The sequence below is a fragment of the Erithacus rubecula genome, assembly GCF_903797595.1.
Source record: "Erithacus rubecula genome assembly, contig: scaffold_1050_arrow_ctg1, whole genome shotgun sequence".
Classification (NCBI taxonomy): Eukaryota; Metazoa; Chordata; class Aves; order Passeriformes; family Muscicapidae; genus Erithacus; species Erithacus rubecula.
The window spans coordinates 1-22,468 of record NW_027636364.1 but is presented as its reverse complement, the minus strand read 5'-3'; the positions used below and the strand labels follow the sequence as shown (position 1 = coordinate 22,468).

The window sequence follows — 22,468 nt, the reverse complement described above, 5'->3', positions numbered from 1 at the left end:
TTGGGGTTCTGCCCCCCCAGGGCTGATCCGGGGCACTCTCCCCTTCAGGCTGGTGTGCCGGGAGCTGGCCTGTGAGTGGTACCCCCTGGAGCTGTGGGGTTTTGGATGTTTTGAGGTTCCCCAGGTTTTTTGGGGTACCCTGACCATATTTTGGGGTTCTGCCCCCCCAGGGCTGATCCGGGGCACTCTCCCCTTCAGACTGATGTGCCGGGAGCTGGCCTGTGAGTGGTACCCCCTGGAGCTGTGGGGTTTTGAATGTTTTGGGGTTCTCCGGGTTTTTTGTGGTTCCTGACCATATTTTGGGGTTCCCGACCATATTTTGGGGTTATGTCCCCCCAGGGCTGATCCGGGGTGCTCTCCCCTTCGGGCTGGCGCGCCGGGAGCTGGCGTGTGAGGGGTACCCCCTAGAGCTGCGCTGCCCTGGCAGCGACGTGGTGCTGGTGGCCGACGCCAACTACGGACGCACCGACGACAAAATCTGCGACGCCGAGCCCGGGCAGATGGCGAACGTGCAGTGCTACCTGCCCCAGGCACAGCCCATCATGGCCCAGAGGTGACAGGGACACGGAGGGGACAGGGCACAGGGACAGGGGACAGGGACAGGGGACAGGGGCGTTATTTGGGATATTGTGGATATTGGGGACATTAGGGACATTGGGGGCATTGGGAGAGTATTGGGGACATTGGGGACATTGTGGACATTTGGGACTTTGGGACATTGGGGAGAGGGGGGATACTGAGGGACAGTGGGGACATTGGGGACACCGGGAGCTTTAGGGACATTTGGGACATTGGGGACAGGGGGCTACTGGGGACATTGGGGACATGAGGGACATTGGGGACATTGGGGATGTTGGGGACAGTGGGGGGACATTGAGAGGACAATGGGGACAGGCAGTGACAGGGGACACAGCGATGGCCATTCGGACATTGGGACAGGTAGGGGACGTAGGGACAGGGACAGGGGGACATTGTGGGGACACAGGGACAGCTCAGCGACAGCACAGGGTCATGGGGACGTATAGACGGTTGGGGACACCTTGGGAACACCTTGGGGACACCTTGGGGATGGGGGGACAGGCTGGAGCTGTGCAGGCGCACAGCAGGGTGGGGCCTGGGGGAGCAGAGACATGTTGGGGACTTGGGGACACGTTGGGGACACGTTGGGGACATGGGGCAGGTCGGGGATGTGGTCCTGGGTGCAGCGTGGGGATAGCACAGGGTGGCACCGCGCCAGGATGTCCCTGTGTCCACACAGCAGGCACTGTCCCCCCCAGGGACATCGGTGGTGGCACCTGAGTGCTGTGTCCCCAGATGCCCCTCTCCCCTGTCCCTGAGTTCCTGTGTGTCTCTGTGTCCCTGTGTCCCTGTGTCCCCTGTCCCCTTGTCCCTGTGTCCCCGTTGTCCTGCTGTCCCCTGTCCCTGTGCCTTGTGTCCCTGTGTCCCTGTCCCTGTGTCCATGTCCCTGTGTGTCCCCTGTCCCTGTGTCCCTGTGTCCCTGTGTCCCTGTGTGTCCCCTGTCCCCTTGTCCTTGTGTCCTCGCTGTCCTGCTGTCCCCTGTCCCTGTGCCTTGTGTTCCTGTGTCCCTGTCCCTGTGTTCCTGTGTCTGTGTGTCCCTGTGTCCCTGTGTTCCTGTGTCCCTGTGTCACTGTGTCCCCTGTCCCCTTGTCCCTATGTCCCCACTGTCCTGCTGTCCCCTGTCCCTGTGTCCCTGTGTGTCCCTGTGTCCCCTGTCCCTCCATGTCCCCATGTCCCCAGATCCACGTCCTCTGTGTCCCCATGTCCCCCATCTGTCCCCTGTCCCCCATCCTCCCCAGTGTCCCCGTGTGTCCCTAAGTGTCCCCCTGTGTCCCTGCTGTCCCTGGTGTCGCCAAGTGTCCCCCTGTGTCTCCCCACTGTCTCCAAGTCCCTTCAGGTCCCCTCACATCCCCCCGTGTCTGTGTCACTGCTGTCCCCATGTCCCCCCTGTGTCCCTGTCCCTGTCCCATCCCTGTCCCTGTCCCTGTCCCTGTCCCATCCCTGTCCCTGTCCCATCCCTGTCCCTGACTGTCCCTGTCCCCGCAGGTGCAATAACCGCACTCAGTGCGTGGTGGTCGCCGGTTCCGACGCCTTCCCCGACCCCTGCCCGGGCACCTACAAATACCTGGAGGTGCAGTACGACTGTGTGCCCTACAGTGAGTGCCCCACACATCCTGCCCCACAGATCCTGCCCCACACATCCTGCCCCACAGATCCTGCCCCATGGATCCTGCCCCACAGATCCTGCCCCATGGATCCTGCCCCATGGATCCTGCCTCGTGGATCCTGCCCCATGGATCCTGCCCCATAGATCCTGCTCCATAGTTCCAGCCCAACAGATCCTGCCCCATAGATCCTGTCCCATAGATCCTGCCCCATGGATCCTCCTCCATGGATCCTGCCCCGTGGATCCTGCCCCATGGATTCTGCCCTATAGATCCTGCCCCATGGATCCTGCCCCATAGATCCTGCTCCATAGTTCCAGCCCAACAGATCCTGCCCCATGGATCCTGCCCCATGGATCCTCCCCCATGGATCCTGCCCCATGGATCCTGACTCATGGATCCTGCCCCATAGATCCTGCCCCATGGATCCTGCCCCACAGATCCTGCCCCATGGATCCTGCCCCATGGATCCTGCCCCATGGATCCTGCCCTATAGATCCTGCCCCATGGATCCTGCCCCACAGATCCTGCCACACAGATCCTGCCCCATGGATCCTGCCCCACGGATTCTGCCCTATAGATCCTGCCCCATGGATCCCGCCCCGTGGATTCTGCCCCATGGATCCTGCCCCGTGGATTCTGCCCCATGGATCCTGCCCCACAGATCCTGCCCCATGGATCCTGCCCTATAGATCCTGCCCCATAGATCCTGCCCCATGGATCCTGCCCCACAGATCCTGCCACACAGATCCTGCCCCATGGATCCTGCCACATGGATCCTGCCCCGTGGATCCTGCCCCATGGATTCTGCCCTATAGATCCTGCCCCATGGATCCTGCCTCGTGGATCCTGCCCCATGGATCCTGCCCCATGGATTCTGCCCCATGGATCCTGCCCCACAGATCCTGCCCCATGGATCCTGCCCTATAGATCCTGCCCCATAGATCCTGCCCCATGGATCCTGCCCCACAGATCCTGCCACACAGATCCTGCCCCGTGGATCCTGCCCCATGGATCCTGCACTATAGATCCTGCCCTATGGATCCTTCCCCATTGTGCCCCCCAAGTCCCACCCCACAGCACCCAAGGGACCCCACGGGGACCCCGCAGCCCCCCAGGACCCCCAACCCTGGGCACACCTTTGGGGGAGAGGGAGTGGGTTGGGATTTGGGGGGTCCCCAGGTGTGTGTGTGGGGGGGTTCTGCCCCCCTTTGGTCCCCCCGTGTCGCATTTGTGCCCCCCAGGCCGGGGTGTGACCCCCCCCCACCTGCCCCAGTTCCGGATCCCCCTGTGACCCCCAACCCCCCTTGGGGGGCTCTGTCTGACCTGGGGGTCCCGGGGGGGGGGGGGGGGGGGGGGGGGTGACCCCATCTCTCCCCAGGCACCGTCGCGGGACCCCCAAAATTCCCCCTGGCCCCTCCCCCAACTTTGCTTTGCAGCCGCAGCCGCCGAGGGACCAGCCGGGCACGGCGGGACTGGGATGGACTGGGATGGACTGGGATGGACTGGGATGGACTGGAATGGACTGGGACGGGACACGGCACCGGCACTGGGACCCGCCGGGGCAGCGAGACACGGCAGGGGCAGGGAACACACAGGAACAGGGAAAAAAGCACGAAAACAGGGAAAAACAGGAGAAAAACAGGAGAAAAACACAGGGAAAAATCACTGAGACACAGCAGGGACAGAAAACACAGGAACAGGGAAAAATGGGGAAAATCACAGCAAAATCAGGCAAAACCAGGGGAAAATCACAGCAAAAATGAGGGAAAATCACTGAGACATGGCAGGGACAGGGAAAACACAGGAACAGGGAAAAACACACAGGAACAGGGGAAAACAGGGAAAAATTGCAGCAAAACCACGGCAGGGACAGAGAAAACACAGGAACAGGGAAAAACAGGGAAAATTACAACAAAACGAGGGGAAAACAGGGGAAATTCACACCAAAACCAGGAAAAACCAGGGAAAAATGACAGCAAAAATAAGGAAAAATCACAGAGACACAGCAGGGACAGGGAAAACACAGAAACAGGGAAAACCACACAGGAACAGGGAAAAACACAGAAACAGGGGGAAAATCACAGCAAAAACAGGGAAAAAACAGGGAAAAATCACGGAGACATGACAGGGACAGAAAACACACAGAAATGGGGAAAAACAGGGAAAATTACAACAAAAAGAGGGAAAACCAGAGAAAAATCACAGCAAAACCAGGAAAAAATGGGAAAATTACAGCAAAAATGAGGAAAAATCACTGAGACACGCCAGGGGCAGAAAACACACAGAAACGGGAAAACCACACAGAAACAGGGAAAAATCACAGCAAGACCCAGGAAAAACAGGGTAAAATCACTGAGACACGGCAGGGAGAGGGAACACACAGGAACATGGAAAACCAGGGAAAAATCACAGCAAAAATAAGGAAAAATCACTGAGACACAGTAGGGACAGACAACACAGAAACAGGGAAAAACACCCAGGAACAGGGAAAAACAGGGAAAAATGACAGCAAAAATGAGGAAAAATCACTGAGACACAGCAGGGACAGAAAACACGGGAACAGGGAAAAACTGGGGAAATTACAACAAAAATAGGGAAAACCAGGGGAAAATCACAGCAAAGCCACTGTAGGGACACAGAAACAGGGGAAAACAGGGAAAACCACACAAAAATCACAGGAACACGTCACAGAGATGGAAAAACCCTCAGAAACAGGGAAAACCAGGGAAAAGAGATAAAAAAATCATAGCCGCAGCAGGGACACGGAAAAACAGGCGGAACCACGCAAAAGGATGAAAAAAACTCACAAAAGTGCATTAAAATAGGTAAAACCAGGCAAAAAACACAACAAAAAGCACAGCAAAAAGCACAGCAAAAATCACAGCAACAATATGCATAAAAAGTGAAAAATGGGCAAAACCAGGCAAAAACCAAAAAACCAGGCAAAAATTTCAGCAAAACAGACATAAACATGGACAAACAGGCAAAACCACACAAAGACCAGACAAAAACAAGCAAAAGAGGGCAAAACACACCAAAAACACACAAAAAGAGAGAAAAATACTCAAAACCAGGTAAAAAGCACAGCAAGAACACGGCAAATCTGCACTCAGTGCCAGCCCGGGGAGCTGAGGGAGTCAAGGGCACACCTGGGCACACCTGGAACACATCCGGGACACACCTGGGCACAGCTGAACATACCTGGGCACAGCTGGGGCACACCCAGCACACACCTGGGACACATCCAGAACACAGAACACACCTGGGACAGACTCAGAACACAGAACACACCTGGGACACACCCAGAACACACCTGGGACAGACCTAGAACACAGAACACACCTGGGACACACCCTAAACACACCTGGGACACACCCTAAACACACCTGGGACACACCCAGATCACAGAACACACCTGGAGCACACCCAGAACACACCTGGGATACGCCTAGAATACACCTGGGACACACCTAGAACATAGAACACACCTGGAACACACCCAGAACACAGAACGTGCCAAGAACACGCTCCAGACACGCCAGACTGTCCTGGTCTTTGAGACAGGTGTCTGCTGATAAAGGCAGGATCTTCTCCTTGAAATGGAGAATTTAAACCCCCAAATTATTATAATTTTGGAATTAAGGGGCTCTCAGGCAAAGATATGGGAATAGGAATGACACTTCTCTAGGAAAATTAAAATAGGAATACAGTATTACAAAGAACAATCCCAAACACTGCCAGAGTCAGAATCCAAGCTGACACCCGTCAGTCAATCAAGGTGTTGGCAGCAGTCCCATTCAATGGTGGCTGCATCCTCCTGCAGTGGCAGATGTGGTTCAGCTGGAGCAGTGCTCCTGGAGAAGGTGCAGTTTCCTCTGAAGATCCAGGGATGATGTGGAAAGGTCTGGCTTTCCTCTGGAATCCAGTGGGAAGAAGGTGCCTTGGTGTCCAAAATCTCACTTTTTATCTGGGTAGGAAAGGTTTGGCTCCTCCCCCTGTCTGGAGCATCTCCCAGTGGGATGATGGAATTTTATCAGTCGTGCGCTGGGACTTACTGGCCATGAACAGGAGATATCTCCACAGAGGTGAAAATCACTGCCCCAGCTAGTTTATAACACCTGGCCATTAACAGGAGATATCTCCACAGAGATCAGGATCACTGCCACACCTGTTTTTTTCACACCTGACCCATTAATAGAAGATATCTCCCACAGAGATAAGGATCACTGCTCACCTGGTTTCACACCTGGCCCATTAACAGGAGATATCTTCTGGAGGGAGGATGGGCTGTGGGAAAGATAAAGATGATTGCCCCAGCTGGTTTAAAAATGGCCCATTAGCAGAGAATAACTCCACAGAGATCACTGCTCACCTGGTTTCACACCTGGCCCATTAACAGGAGATATCTCCTGGAGGGAGGACCGTTATGGAAAAGATAAAGATGATTGCCCCAGGTTATTTTTAACACCTGGCCCATTAACAGGAGATATCTCCCACAGAGATCAGGTTCACTGCTCATCTGGTCTTAACAATTGCCCATTAATAGGAGATATCTCCTGGAGGGAGGATGGGCTGTGGGAAAGATAAAGATCACTGCCACACCTGTTTTTTCACATCTGACTTATTAGCAGGAGATATCCCCACAGAGATAAGGATCACTGCTCACCTGTTTTTAACAGATGACCAATTAACAGGAGATATCTTCTGGAGGGAGGATGGGCTGTGGGAAAGATAAAGATCACTGCCACACCTGTTTTTTCACACCTGACCCATTAACAGGAGATATCTCCCACAGAGATCAGGATCACTGCTCACCTGGTTTCACACCTGGCCCATTAGCAGATAATATGTGCCAGGAGATCAGGGTCACTACACCTGGTTCAACAGGTGGTGACAGAATCCACAATTCTGGCCACATTCTGCATTGCAACCCAAGACAGGCACCCAGAACACACTCAGAGCTCAGAACACGCAGAAGATGCAGAAAACACACCCAGAACGTGCCCAACACCCAGAACACACCTAGAACACACATGGCGCTCACCTAGAACACACCAGAACACACCCAGCAAGTCGAGAACACACCAGGACACATCCAGAATACACCCAGAACACCCAGAATGCACCTAGAACTCAGAATACACCCAGAAACATAGAACACACCAGAACACACCAAGCACACACAGAACGTGCCAAGGACACATCAGGCAGACACCCAGAACACATCTAGAACACTCATAACACACCTGGACCACACCTAGAACACACCCAGATTACCCAGAACACACCGAGAACACACCTGGAGGGCACCTAGAACCCAATACACCAGGGAACACACCCAGAAACACAGAACACACCTAGAACACTAGAACCCAATACACCAGGGAACACACCCAGAAACACAGAACACACCTAGAACACTAGAACCCAATGCACCAGGGAACACACGCAGAAGCACAGAACACACCTAGAACACTAGAACTAAATACACCAGGGAACACACCCAGAAGCACAGAACAGACCTAGAAAACACACGGTGCTCACATAGAACACACCAGAACACACCCAGCAAGTCAAGAACACACCAGGACACACACAGAACACACCTAGAACATGCCCAGAACACGGAACACCCAGCACACCCCCAGAACACCTAGAATGCACCTAGAACTCAGAATACACCCAGAGCACCCGGAACACACCAAGCACACACAGAATGTGCCAAGAACATGCCAGGCAGACACCCAGAACCCACCTAGAACACTCAGAAGACACCTAGAACACCCTGAATGCGCCTGGAACACACCTAGAACGCTATACACCAGGAAACACACCCAGAAACACAGAACACACTTAGAACACAGAACACCCAGCACACTCAGAACATGCCTAGAATGCACCTAGAACCCAGTTCACACCTAGAACTCAGCCCACACCTAGAACTGAGCAACCCCAGCTCACACCTAGAACTCAGCCCACATCTAGAACCCAGCACTCCCAGCTCACACCTAGAACCCAGCTCACACCTAGAACCCAGCTCACACCTAGAACCCAGCACACCCAGCTCTCACCTAGAACCCAACCCACACCTAGAACCCAGCACTCCCAGCCCAGGCAGGTCCCTGCCGGTGCCGTGGGGGGGGGGGAGGGGGGTGGGGGGCGGTTTTGGGGTGTCCGGGGAGGTTGGGGGAGGGGCGGGGGCGCCTCTTTCCTTTGCAGGTGACACCGAGGGGCCGGGAGGGACCCCCGGACCCCCCCCGGAGCCGGGACCCCCCGGCAGCCCCTCCCCCCCCGGGCCGCCCCTCCCCCATCGCCGTCACTTCTCTCTCCCTCCAGGGCTGGGGGGGAGGGGCGGGGGGGGTCGGACCCCCCCCGAGGGGAGCAGGAGTGTGGGGGAGGGGAACCCCGACTCCCCCATCTGTGTCTGTGTGTCTGTGTGTTTGTCTGTCCACGTGTCCATCTTTCTCTGTGTCCATCTGTCCCTGTGTCCATCTGTCCATCAATTCCTGTGTCCATCTTCCATCTGTCTATCTGTCCCTGTGTCCATCTGTCCATCCATCACCTCTGTCACCCCCACCCAGGCCATCCCCATCCCCCCCTTTCCGTGTCTGTCTGTCTGTCCCTCCATGGCTCCATCTGTCCATCCTGCCCCTCCCACTGACCTTTCCCCCTTTCTGTCCCTCTGTCCCTCTGTCCATCTGTCCATCATTCTCCTCTGCCTGGATGTCCCTCTGTCCCCTTCCACCACCTCTGTCCATCCCTGTGTCCATCCGTGTCCATCTGTCCCTCCCTGTGTCCATCCCTGTGTCCCTCCCTATGTCCATCTGTCCATCCCGTGTCCATCTGTTCATCCCTGTGTCCATCCCATGGTGTCCGTGTGTCCATCCCGTGTCCGCGTGTCCATCCCTGTGTCCATCCCGTGTCCATCTGTCCATTCCTGTGTCCATCCCCTGTCAGTGTGTCCATCCACCTGTCCCTGTGTCCATCCCTGTGTCCATCTGTCCATCCCGTGTCCATTCTTGTCCATCCCCGTGTCAATCCCTGTGTCCATCTGTTTGTCCGTGTGTCCATCCCCGTGTCCATCTGTCCTTCCCTACATCCATCCCTCTGTCCATCTGTCCATCCCTGTGTCCATCTGTCCATGTCTGAGTGTCCATCCCGTGTCCGTGTGTTCATCCCGTGTCCATCCCGTGTCTGTGTGTCCATCCCATGGTGTCCGTGTGTCCATCCCGTGTCCGTGTGTCCATCCCATGGTGTCCGTGTGTCCATCCCGTGTCCGTGTGTCCATCCCGTGTCCATCCCATGTCCATCCCTTGTCCCTGTGTCCGTGTGTCCATCCCCATGTCTGTGTGTCCATCCCTGTGTCTATCCCGTGTCCATGTGTCCATCCTGTGTCCATCCTGTGTCCGTGTGTCCATCCCTGTGTCCATCCCTGTGTCCATGTGTCCATCCCTGTGTCCATCTGTCCATCCCAGTGTCCATCCCCGTGTCCCCGTGTCCATCCCGTGTCCGAGTGTCCGTCCCGGCCCCTCCCCCGCAGGGTTGGGGGTCCCGGGGTCTCTCGGGGTCCCCCTGGGCTCGGGGGGGGCCGGAGCCGTTTAATCTCTTTTCTCTTTGTCTCCTCTCTCCTCCCTCCCCCCTCCCCCTCCCCTCCCCCCCCTCCCCTATCCCCCCGTCCGTCTGACCCCTCCCCCACCCCTCCCCCACCCCCCCCCGTCCCTCCCCCCGCTCTTTCCCGCCTTTTCTTCCGGTGCTAAAAATAGAAGTGGAACAAAAAGGTAACACGGACCCCCCCGCTCCGGCCCCCCCACCCCCCAAAATCCTCCCGACCCCCCCAGAGCCCCCAAAACCCACCTGACCCCCAAAATCCTCCTGAACCCCTCAAACCCTGCCCCACCCGCAAAATCCTCCCGACCTCCCCCCAGAGCCCCCTAAACCCTCCTGACCCCCCCCAAAACCCACCTGACCCCCCCAACCCCCCTAAAACCTCCGAGACCCCCGAACCCCCAAAACCCATCCCAGACACCCCAAATTCCCCCAAAATCCCCCAAAGTGACCCCAAATTCTGATCCTGTCCCCCAAAATCCTCCTCCCCTCCCCCACCCCAAGCCCTCCCTCTCCCCCCTCCCCCCCCGATTCCCTCTGGGCCCCCCCAAACTCCTCCAAGCCTCTCCCCCACTTCCCTGAACCCCCAAATCCTCTCACCCTCCCCCCCTTCCCCTCCCCCACTAAATCCTCCCCTTGTTTCCCCTTCCCCCCCTTCATTAAATTTGGGAGGGCCCCCAGACCCCCCCATTGTCCCCTCGGGGGTCCTCAGGACCCCCCAAAACCTCCTGGGACCCCTAAAACCTCTGGGGACCCCCCCTGAGGTGTCCCCAACCCCCAGAACTGGGGGTCCCCCCTCACGACCCCCTCAATGGGGGAGGAGGGGCAATTTTGGGGGGACCTCCCCAGTCCCTCAAATGCCCCAGGGAACCCCCAAATCAGAGCCCCCCCCAAAATCCCCCCCAAGAGGGGCAGTTTTGGGGGTCAGGGTCAGTTTGGGTCAGTTTGGTCCAGTTTGGGTCATTTGGGGTCAGTTTGGGTCAGTTTGAACCATTTGGGGACAGTTTGGGTCAGTTTGGGACAGTTTGGGTCAGTTTGGGACAGTTTGGGTCAGTTTGGGTCAGTTTGGGTCAGTTTGGGTCAGTTTGGGTCAGTTTGAGTCATTTGGGGTCATTTGGGGTCAGTTTGGATCAGTTTGGGTCAGTTTGGGTCATTTGGGGTCAGTTTGGGTCAGTTTGAGCCATTTGCGGTCATTTGGGGTCAGTTTGGGTCATTTGGGGTCAGTTTGGGTCAGCTTGGGGTCATTTGGGGGCCAGTTTGGGTCAGTTTGGGTCAGTTTGGGTCACTCAAGGTCACTCAGGGGTCACTCAGTGGTCAGGGGTCACTCATATTCACTCAGAGGTCAAAGGTCACTCAGGGTCACTTAGAGGTCACTCAGTTGTCAGAGGTCACTCAAGGTCACTCAGGGTCACTCAGGGGTCACTCAGGGGTCACTCAGGGTCACTCAGGGGTCACTCAGGGTCACTCAGTGTCACTCAGGGCCACTCAGAGGTCACACAGGGTCACTCAGTGTCACTCAGAGGTCAAAGGTCACTCAGGGTCACTCAGTGTCAATCAGGGGTCGCTCAGGGGTCAAAGGTCACTCAGGGTCACTCAGGGGTCACTCAGGGTCACTCAGTAGTCAGAGGTCACTCAGGGTCACTCAGTGGTCACTCGGTGTCATTCAGAGGTCACTCAGGGTCACTCAGAGGTCAAAGATCACTCAGGGTCACTCCCGGCCGCAGCCAGGGCGCCGCCCCCGTGTCCGTCCGTCCGTCCGCGCTGGGGATTGGGGGATTGGGGGGGGTGGGGGAGGGGCGGGGTCGGTGCCCGGGGCGGGGGCGGGGCCTTGGGGGCGTGGCCGGACTGGGGCGGGGCCGCGGTTCTCTCCACAGGTGCCGGACGGGGGGGAGGGGCCCCTAACGAGTCTCTCTCCTCCTCCTCCTCCCGCAGGGCCCGGCCCAGCCCCCCCCCGGACCGCGGGGCCCCCCGAGCCTGTGAGTCTCCCCTCCCCCACCTTCCCACACCTGCCCGGGCAGCGCGGGGGCGGGGCCGGGCTGGGCACGGCCAGGCAGGGCTGGGCACAGGTGAGACACACCTGGGCACAGCTGGGTACACCTGGGCACAGGTGAGATACACCTGGGCATGGCTGAGTACACCTGGGTACAGCTGAGATACACCTGGGCACACCTGGGTACAGGTGAGATACACCTGGGCACAGCTGGGATACACCTGGGCACAGGTGAGATACACCTGGGCATGGCTGAGTACACCTGGGTACAGCTGAGATACACCTGGGCACACCTGGGTACAGGTGAGATACACCTGGGCACAGCTGGGATACACCTGGGCACAGGTGAGATACACCTGGGCACAGCTGAGGTACACCTGGGCACAGCTGGGATACACCTGGGCACAGGTGAGATACAGCTGGGCACAGCTGGGTACACCTGGGTACAGTTTGGCACAGCTGAGATACACCTGGGCACAGCTGGGCACACCTGGGTACACACGGGCACAGCTGAGATACACCTGGGCACACCTAGATGGGCACACACCTGGGTGTGCACACCTGGATGGGCACAGCTGGATCCTTGTGCACACCTGAGTGTATTTTAAGCTGTGAATACCTGGGCACACCTGTGTACACCTGTGCCTTGTGCACACCTGGATTTTTGTTCGCACCTGGGGCTTGGGTGTTCACAGTCTTTGTGCACACCTGAGCTGTGCACACCTGAGCACACCTGAGCTGTGCCCACCTGGGGTTCCCAGATGCTCCTGCACACCTGGGTCCAGCTGCAGGCCCAGGTGTGCCCCAGGCACACACACTGGGGCAGGTGAGACAGTGACGCACACACCTGAGAGCAGCCACAGGTGTGAACACTGAACCTTGAACACACACCTGTGCTCACCTGTGCACACCTGTGCTCATGTGTGCTCACACCTGTGCTCACCTGTGCACACCTGTGCTCACGTGTGCTCACCTGTGCTTACCTGTACTCACCTGTGCTAACCTGTGCTCACTTGTGCTCATCTGTACTCACCTGTGCTCTCACCTGTGCTCACACCTGTGCTCACACCTGTGCTCTCACCTGGGCTCACACCTGTGCTCACCTGTGCTCATCTGTACTCACTTGTGCTCACACCTGTGCTCATCGGTACTCACCTGTGCTCTCACTTGTGCTCACCTGTGCTCTCACCTGTGCTCCCACCTGTGCTCACCTGTGTTCACCTGTGTTCACTTGTGCTCATCTGTACTCACCTGTGCTCTCACCTGTGCTCACCTGTGCTCACACCTGTGCTCTCACCTGGGCTCACACCTGTGCTCACCTGTGCACACCTGAGCTCACCTGATCTCACCTGTGCTCACCTGTGCTCACACCTGTGCTCACACCTGTGCTCACCTGTGCTCTCACCTGTGCACACCTGTGCTCACACCTGTGCTCTCACCTGTGCTCACTGTGCTCACACCTGTGCACACCTGTGCTCACACCTGTGCTCACCTGTGCTCTCACCTGTGCACACCTGTGCTTACCTGTGCTCACCTGTGCTCACCTGTGCACACCTGTGCTCACACCTGTGCACACCTGTGCTCTCACCTGTGCTCACACCTGTGCTCTCACCTGTGCTCACCTGTGCTCACACCTGTGCACACCTATGCTCACCTGTGCTCTCACCTGTGCTCACACCTGTGCTCTCACCTGTGCTCACCTGTGCTCACACCTGAGCTCACCTGTGCTTACCTGTGCTCACCTGTGCTCTCACCTGTGCTCACCTGTGCTCACCTGTGCTCTCACCTGTGCTCACACCTGTGCTCACACCTGTGCCCACCTGTGCTCACTTGTGCTCACCTGTGCTAACTCCTTTGCTCTCATCTGTGCACACCTGTGCACACCTGTGCTCACACCTGTGCACACCTGTGCTTACCTGTACACACCTGTGCTCACACCTGTGCACACCTGTGCTTACCTGCACACACCTGTGCTCACCTGTGCTCACCTGTGCTCACCTGTGCAGCCCTGCCTGACTCCTCCCCTCCCCCTCGCTCCCCGGGTTGGGGGCGTGGCCAGGCTGGAGGGGAGGGGCGGGGTCCCATTTTGGGGGCGTTTCCCATCCTGGCCCCGCCCCCAAGGGGTTTCCATCCCCCTCCCCCTGCGCAGAGACCCTGCGGTGAGGGGTGGGGGAGGGGATCTTTGAATTTTTTGGGGTAGGGTCTCTGCTCGGGGGGTCCCCCCGTGCCCCTCCCCCCCCGTGCCCCGCCCCCGTGCCCCGCCCCCATTCCCCGCCCCCCGTGCCCCTCCCCCTTCTCTCCCGCAGCTCTAACCCCCCCGTTTCTCTCCCCCAGCCTCTCTGCAGCCGCCGCCGGACTCCGGGACCACGCGCGACCCCCCGACCCCCCCCCGAACCCCCAAAAACCCGGGGGGGGTCCCCCCAAACCTCCCCCCGAGCCCCTCCTCCACATCCCCTCCCCTCCCCCCCCATGTTTCGTCGCGCTCGATCGTCCCTGGCTGTGGGGCCGGGGGGGGGAGGGGAGGGGGAAGAGCCCCCCCCCACCGATTTAGGGCCCCTCAAAATTTAGGCCCCCTCCCCCCCCCGATTTAGGGACTCCCCTCAGATTTGAGCCCCCCCCCATTTAGGGGTCCCCCCAAGGAGGATTGCCCCTCCCCCCTTAGGGTGCTGCCCCGGCCCCCACCCCCCCAAAATAAAAAAGGGGGTCCCGGGTTCGCGGGGGGCCGCAGCCCCCCCTTCCCCAATTCCGGGGGGCAGTCGGGGTGTCCCCCCTCCCCTCCCCCGTTCTGTCCCCTCTCCTCCGTCCCCTCCCCCCGTTAGGGGACCCCTCCCCCTCCCCTCTCCTCCCCCGTGTCCCGCTCCCTCCCTCGGGTCCCCAAAATCCCCCCCGGGGTTGGGGACCCCCCCAGCCCCCCCGTGGGACCCCCCGGTCGCTGATGGATCGCTTCTCTTTTCTCTCCTCCTCTCGCTGTCCCCCCCCCCCGTATCCCCCCCATGTCCCCCCTCCGTGTCCCCTCCCCGTGTCCCCTCCCGTGTCCCCACTGCCCTCCTGTCCCCGTGTCTGTCCCTACCCTCACCGCCTGTCCCTCTGTCTGTCTGTCCCCACGTCCTTCCCTGTCCCCCGTGTCCCCGTGTCCGTCTGTCCCCACATCCATCCCGTCCGTCACTCTCCCATGTCCCCCCGTCCCTCTCCGTGTCCCTCTGTCCGTCCCCACCCTCCCCGTGTCTGTCCCCTCCTCCTCGTCTCCCCATGTCCCCATATTCGTCCCCTCACCCTCCCCGTGTCCCCCTGTCGGTCCCCTCCCCCTCCGTGTCCCCATGTCCCTCTTCCCGTGTCCCCCTGTCTGTCCCCCCTCCCCGCGTCCCCCTGTCCCTCCATCCCCTCCCCGCGTCCCCCTGTCCCATCCCCTCCCCATGTCCCCATGTCTGTCCCTCCCACCCCCTCCCCATGTCCCCCTGTCCCTCCATCCCCTCCCCGCGTCCCCCTGTCCCATCCCCTCCCCATGTCCCCATGTCTGTCCCTCCCACCCCCTCCCCATGTCCTCCTGTCCCTCCCATCCCCTCCCCGTGTCCCCCATGTCTGTCCCCCTCCCCGACTACCCCTGTCCCTCGCCCCTCTCCTCCCTGTGTCCCCATGTCTGTCCCCCTCCCCTCCCCACGTCCCCCCGTCCTTCCCCTTCCCATGTCCCCCTGTCCCTCCCCTCCCCATGTCCCCCTGTCCCTCCCCTCCCCACGTCCCCCTGTCCCTCCCCTCCCCGTGTCCCCCCGTCCCTCTTCCCGTGTCCCCCCGTCCCTCTTTCCGTGTCCCCCTGTCCCTCCCTCCCCTCCCCATCTCCCCTCCCCGTGTCCCCGCAGTTTTCGTCTGCCCGGGTGTCCCTCAGCGCGTGGGTCCGGCTCTATCCACGCACGAATCCCCTCACCAGGCGGGGGGCTGGTGCCGGGACCCTCTGCAGTCGGGGGACCGGCTCTACGTTCTGCCGTGGGTGCCGTACCGCACCGACACGCTCACCGAATACGCCTCCTGGGCCGACCTGGTGGGCGCACGCCCCGCGGCCACCCACCGCCTCCCGCACCGCGCCGACGGCACCGGCTTCGTGGTGTACGACGGCGCCGTCTTCTACAACAAGGAGCGCACCCGCAGCATCGTCAAGTACGATCTGAGGACGCGCATCAAGAGCGGCGAGACCGTGGTGGGCGCCGCCAACTATCACGACACGTCTCCCTACCGCTGGGGCGGCAAGACGGACATCGACCTGGCGGTGGACGAGGAAGGGCTGTGGGTGATTTACGCCACCGAGGGCAACGGCGGGCGGCTGGTGGTGAGCCAGCTGAACCCTTACACGCTGCGCCTGGAGGGCACCTGGGAGACGGGCTACGCCAAACGCGCGGCCTCGGACGCCTTCATGGCTTGCGGGGTGCTGTACGTGCTGCGCAGCGTTTACCTGGACGACGACACCGAGCACCTGGGCAATGCGCTGGTCTACGCCTTCGACACGCGGCGCGGGCGCGGAGCGGCGCTGGCGCTGCCCTTCCCCAACCCGTACCAGTTCGTGGCGTCCGTGGGTTACAACCCCCGCGACAACCAGCTGTACGTGTGGAACAACCACTTCCTGCTGCGCTACGCGCTCGACTTCGCAGCGCCCGATGGAGACGGTCAGAGGGGGTGGGGGGGTGGGGGTGGGGCTTGGGAAGAGGGGGTTTGGGGGGTTTGGGATGGGCGGGGGTTGAGGTTTGGGGGCTTCGGGGGAGAGGATGGGGGTTTAGGGGGCGGGGATGGGAGGGTTGGGAGGCGGGGATTTGGGGGTTTGAGGGGGTTTGGGAAGCAGAGATTTGGGAGTTGGAGGGGTTTGGAGGGATTGGGAAGAGGGGATTTGGGGGTTTGGGAAGCAGAGGTTTGGGAGTTGGAGGGGTTTGGGGGGATTGGGAAGAGGGGATTTGGGGGTTTGGGAAGCAGAGTTTTGGGAGTTTGAGGGGTTTGGGGGGATTGAGAAGAGGGGATTTGGGGGTTTGGGAAGCAGAGATTTGGGAGTTTGAGGGGTTTGGGGGGATTGAGAAGAGGGGATTTGGGGGTTTGGGAAGCAGAGATTTGGGAGTTTGAAGGGTTTATGGGGATTGGGAAGTGGAGATTTGGGGTTTTAGGGGAAGGGGGTCAGGGGGGGTTGGGAAGAGGGGTTTGGGGGGGTTTGGGGGGATTTGGGGGTTTGGGGATGGGGGGGTTTGGGGATGAAGGGGTTTGGGAAGGTTTGGGGGGATTTAGAGACGGGGATTGGGGTTTGGGGGGCGGGAATGAGGGGGTTTGGGGATTGGGGGGGGATGGGGGTGCGGGTGTGGGGGTTTGGGGACAGTTTGGAGGGAGCTCCGGGGGCCGGGGAGAGCCCCTGGTGCAACACCAAATATCCAGGGGGAGCTCCACTTTGCTTTGGGGGTGCACTCAAGGCACTCAAGGGGAGCCCAAGATTTTTAGGGAATCCCTTGGGGGGTTCAGGGGGTTCCCTCAGACCCTGAACCCTCTCCCCCCGTTTTTTTTGCTCCCCCCAGGTCCGGTGACGACGGAACCGCCCAGCGCGGCCCCCCCGCACCCCACGGCGCCCCCCAGCTCCGCCGCCCCCCCGTACCCCACCCCCACGGCCCGCCGGGGTCCCCTCACCCCCAGACCCCCCGGGCCCCCCCCGGGACCCCCCCCGGGCCCCGCGCACAGCGCCGCCACCCCGGGGGGGTCCCCGGGACCCCCCAACAGCGGCCCGGGGGCGCCGCCCCCCCCGCCCCCCGCATCGCGCCGCCCGCCGGGGGGGCCCGGGGGGGGCTCGGGAGGGGGGCCCGGGGGGGGGTCGGGGCCGGGGGGAGCCGGGGGGGGGCCCGGGGGGGGCGGGGGGCGGCTGTGCGAGGCGCGGGAGGTGCGCAGGGTGCAATGGCCAGCGGCACAGCAGGGGGCGCTGGTGGAGAGACCCTGCCCCAAGGGGACTCGAGGTGAACTGGGGGGACTGGGGGGATTTGGGGGGAATTGGGGAGGATTGGGGGGATTGGGGGAGTGGGGGGACTGGGGGGATTGGGGGGACTGGGGGGACTGGGAGAGTGGGGGGACTGGGGGGACTGGGGAGGACTGGGGGTACTGGGGGGGACTGGGGGAATTGGGGGACTGGAGGGAACTGGGGGGATTTGGGGGTGTGGGGGGATTTGGGGGACTGGGGGATTTTTTGAGGTGCAGGGATGTGGGGGTGAGGATTTTTTGGGGTGCAGGGATGTGGGGATGATGTGGGGGTGGGGATTTTGTGAGGGTGGGGATGTTTTGAGGTGCAGGGATCTGGGGTCCCTCTGAACCCCTCCTTGCCCCCCAGGCATCGCCTCCTTCCAGTGCCTGCTGGGTCTGGGGGTGTGGAACCCCCGCGGGCCCGACCTGAGCAACTGCACCAGCCCCTGGGTCAACCAGGTGGCCCAGAAGGTACCGGGGGCACCCCAAAACCGGGACCTCCAAATTGCACTGAGCAGAGACCCCCCAAAACCAGGACCCCCCAAATTCCCATAAACAGAAAGCCCCCAAAACCGGGACCCCCAAATTCCCCTAAACAGAAAGCCCCCAAAATTGGGACCCCCCAAATTCCCCTGAACAGAGACCCCCCCAAATTCCCCTGAGCAGAAACCCCCCAAAACAGGGACCACCCAAATTCCCCCAAAATAGAAACCCCCCAAAACTGGGACCCCCAAATTCCCCTAAACAGAGACCCCCCCCAAAACCGGGACCCCCCAAAACTGGGACTCCCAAATTCCCCTGAAGTGAAACCTCCCAAAATCAGGACCCTCCAAAACTGGGACCCCCAAATTCCCCTAAATAGAAACCCTCCAAAACTGGGACCCCCAAATTCCCCTAAAGAGAAATCCCCCAAAACTGGGACCCCCAAATTCCCCTAAAGAGAAACCCCCCAAAACCAGGACTCCCCAAATTCCCCTGAAGTGAAACCTCCCAAAACTGGGACCCCCAAATTCCCCTGAGCAGAGACCCCCCCCCAAACTGGGACCCCCCAAAACCGGGACCCCCAAATTCCCCTGGGGAGAAATCCCCCAAAACTGGGACACCCAAATTCCCCTAAAGAGAAACCCCCAAAACTGGAACCTCCCATAACTGGGACCCCCCCAAATCCCCCTGAACAGAAACCCCCCAAAACAGAGACCCTCCCCAAACAGATACTCCCAACATGTGACCCCTTCCCAAAATAAGGATCCCCCGCCCACACATGTGACCAATCCCCGCTCGGGGCGTCCCCCACTCCCCCCGGGGGATATCAGGGCGCCCCTCCCTCATTTCTGTGTGCCCCCCTATATCCTTTGAACCCCTCCAAACCCCTTTTAGTGACTCCTCATCCCATTCTCAACCCACATACGTGACCAATCCCCGCTCGGGGGATCCCCTACCCCCCCGGGGGATATCGGGGCGCCCCCCCCTCACCCGTGGGTGCCCCCCCCCAGATCAAGAGCGGGGAGAACGCGGCGAGCATCGCGGGGGAGCTGGCGCGGCACACGCGGGGCCCGGTGTTCGCGGGCGATGTCAGCTCGGCCGTGCGGCTGCTGGAGCAGCTCCTCGACATCCTGGATGCGCAGCTGCAGGCGCTGCGGCCGCTCGAGAGGGAGTCGGCGGGCAAAAACTACAACAAGGTGGGACAAAAAACGGGGAGGGGGTCGGCAAAGGGGGAGCCTGAAATGGGGAGGGGTCGGCACAAAGGGGGTAGCCTGAAATGGGGGGGAATCGGCAAAGGGGGAGCCTGAAATGGGTGGGGGGGCTCAGCACAAAGGAGGACCCCAAAATGGGCAACAGGTCGGCACAAAAGGGGAGCCCGTATTGGGATCAGAGGGTTCGGAACAAAGGGGGACCCCAAAACCGGGATTGGGGGGTTCAGCACAAAGGGGGACCCCAAAAACTCACATGTGGGGGTTCAGCCCAAATGGGGAGCCCGAACTGGGATCAGGGGTTCAGAACAAAGGGGGACCCTGAAACGGGATTGGGGGGTTCAGTACAAAGGGGGACCCTGAAACAAGCGGGGGGTCGGCAAAGGGGGAGCCTGAAATGGGATTGTGGGGCTTGGCACAAAGGGGGACCCCGAACTGGGATTGGGGGCTTGGAACAAAGGGAGGCATGAAAAACCTGGATTGGGGGGGTTCAGCACAAAGGGGGACCCCAAAACCCCACATTTGGGGATTTGGCACAAAAGGGGAGCCAACATGGGATTTGTCACAAAGGGGGACCCCGAAACCCACAGTTGGGGGTTCAGAACAAAGGGAGACCCAGAAAACCTGGATTTGGGGGTTTTGCAAAAGGGGGGACTCCAGAACCTGGGATCTGGGAGTTCAGCACAAAGGGGGTCATGAAAAAAACAGATTTGGGGGTTCGGCACAAAGGGGGACTCCGAAACTGGGATTGGGGGGGGTTCAGCACAAAGGGGGAGCCTGAAATGGGATATGGGGGTTTGGAATAAAGGGGGACCCCAAAACCAGGACTGGAGGGTTCGGCACAAAAAAGGACCCCAAAAAACTGGATTTGGGAGTTCGGTCCAAAAAAGGGAGCAGAGGGACAGGCAGGGAACAGGTGGGAACCCAAAACCTGGATTTGGGGGCTTGGCACAAAGGGGGACCCCAAAAATCCACACTGGGGAGGTTGGCACAAAGGGGGACCCCAACACCTGGATTTGGGGGTTCAGGCCAAATGGGGACCCCAAAACCTGGATTTGGGGGTTCGGCACAAAAGGGGAGCCCAAATTGAGATCGGGGGGTTCGGCACAATGGGGGGCTTGAAAAATCTGGATTTGTGGGTTCAGAACAAAGGGAGACCCCAAAACTGGGCTGGGGGCTTGGCACAAAGGGGGTTCCCAAAAATCCACATTTCGGGATTTGGTCCAAAAAGGAAGCAGAGGGACAGGCAGGGAACAGGTGTGACCCCAAAACCTGGATTTAGGGGTTCTGCAAAAAGGGGACCCCAGAACCTGGATTTGGGGGTTCAGCACAAAGAGGGACCCCAAAACCGGGATTTGGGGGTTCAGGCCAAATGGGGACCCCAAAACCCGAATTCGAGAGTTCAGCTCAAAGGGACACCCTAAACCCTGGATTTGGGGGTTCAGCACAAAGGGGGACCCCAAACCCCAGATCTGAGGGTTCGCCGCTCTGGGATTACCAAAGGGGGGACAGGTGGGACTGAGGCCAGGGGACTCTGAGCACCAAATGAAGAAGAACAAGAACCAGGGACCCCAAAACCCCAATTTTGGGGGTCCCCCTATTGAGGGGTGGGGAACTCATGCGCCAGTTTTGAGGTTCTCCTGTTCCCAGTTTTGGGGTGCCCCTACCCCCAAACCTGCCGTGCTCCTGCTGCTGTTTTTGAGGACCTGATTTTTGGGGTCCTAACCTGAATTTTGGGGTTGTCCTGTTGAGATCAAACCCCGAATTTTGGGGTGCTCGTGCCCAGATTTTTGGGGGTCACTCTGCCCCCAAGGCTCCTCTCTTGTTCCACATTTGGGTGTCCTGCCCCAAATTTTGGGTGTTGCTGCCCCAGATTTTGGGCGTCCCTGCCCCAGATTTTGGGGGATTCCTCTTCTGGATTTCGGGGTGCCCCCGGTGCAGTTTTTGGGGTATTGCCCCCTCACCTGGCTGTTCGCCTTCTGATATTATTGTCTCCCCCAGATGCACAAGCGGGAGCGAACCTGCAAGGATTACATCAAGGTGAGGGGGCATGGCCACAACCAATGGGAGGGGCTTGTGTGCTTGTGGTCAGGGTGTTCTGGGCAGAGGTTCGTTATGGGGTGGGGTCTGCATGGGCGTGGCTTGGGGAGATAGTTTGAGATGGGTGGGGCTTTGGGGGATGGGTGTGGTCTGTCCCATAGGCTGTAGTGGAGGCTGTGGGGTTTGGGTGTGTCCCTTTGGGTGGGTCCCTTTGGGTGTGCCATGTGGGCGTGTCCCTGGGTGTGTCCCTGTGGGCGTGTCCCCGGGGTCTGTCCCTGTGGGTGTGTCCATGTGAGCGTGTCCCTGGGTGTATCCAGCCCTGCCCCCACAGGCCATCGGGGTTGGGTGTGTCCCCGTGGGCGTGTCCAGCCCTGCTCCCGCAGGCCGTGGTGGAGGTGGTGGGGATGTGTGTGTCGCTGGGTGTGTCCCTGTGGCGGGACGTGTCCCTGTGGGTATCCTTGGGTGCCCAGCCCTGCCCCCGCAGGCCGTGGTGGAGGTGGTGGGGATGGGTGTGTCCCTGTGGGTGGGTGTGTTCCTGCAGGTGGGTGTGTCCCTGTGTGTCCCTGTGGGTGGGTGTTTCCCTGTGGGTGTGTGCGTCCCTGCGGGTGTGTGTATCCCTGCAGGTGTGTGTGTCGCTGTGGGCATGTCTAGCCCCGCCCCCACAGGCCGTGGTGGTGGCGGTGGGGTTGAGTGTGTCCCTGTGGGTGGGTGTGTCCCTGCGGGTGGGTGTGTCGCGGTGGGTGTGTGTTTCTCTGTGGGTGGGTGTGTCCCTGCGGGTGGGTGTGTCGCGGTGGGCGTGTCCAGCCCCGCCCCCGCAGGCCGTGGTGGAGGCGGTGGATAACCTGCTGCGGCCGGAGGCTCTGGAGTCGTGGCGGGACATGAACGGCTCGGAGCAGGCGCACACGGCCACCATGCTGCTGGACGTGCTGGAGGAGGGCGCCTTCCTGCTGGCCGACAACGTCAAGGAGCCTGCGCGCTTCCTGGCGGCG

The 22,468-nt window shown here is 60.1% G+C and overlaps 1 protein-coding gene and 1 long non-coding RNA gene across 3 annotated transcripts; both read left to right on the top strand.

Annotated features, from left to right (window-relative positions):
- Positions 1-202: 202 nt before the first annotated feature.
- On the top strand, positions 203-22,462 carry LOC306815174 (adhesion G protein-coupled receptor L1-like; the record flags this gene model as incomplete). The annotated part of the gene is made up of 9 exons (XM_079331804.1): positions 203-221; positions 340-553; positions 2,065-2,174; positions 15,636-16,433; positions 17,319-17,747; positions 18,116-18,219; positions 19,242-19,427; positions 21,441-21,479; positions 22,298-22,462. Coding segments are annotated over 9 exons (2,064 nt in total), but the record flags the coding sequence as incomplete, so codon positions are not given.
- On the top strand, positions 11,061-11,427 carry LOC306815175. Of its 2 annotated transcripts, none has more exons than XR_013777330.1 (3): positions 11,061-11,104; positions 11,179-11,300; positions 11,361-11,427. It is a non-coding gene; the product is annotated as an uncharacterized lncRNA (long non-coding RNA). The 2 variants fall into 2 exon arrangements; XR_013777331.1 differs by having other exon boundaries at positions 11,071-11,093.
- Positions 22,463-22,468: the final 6 nt, after the last annotated feature.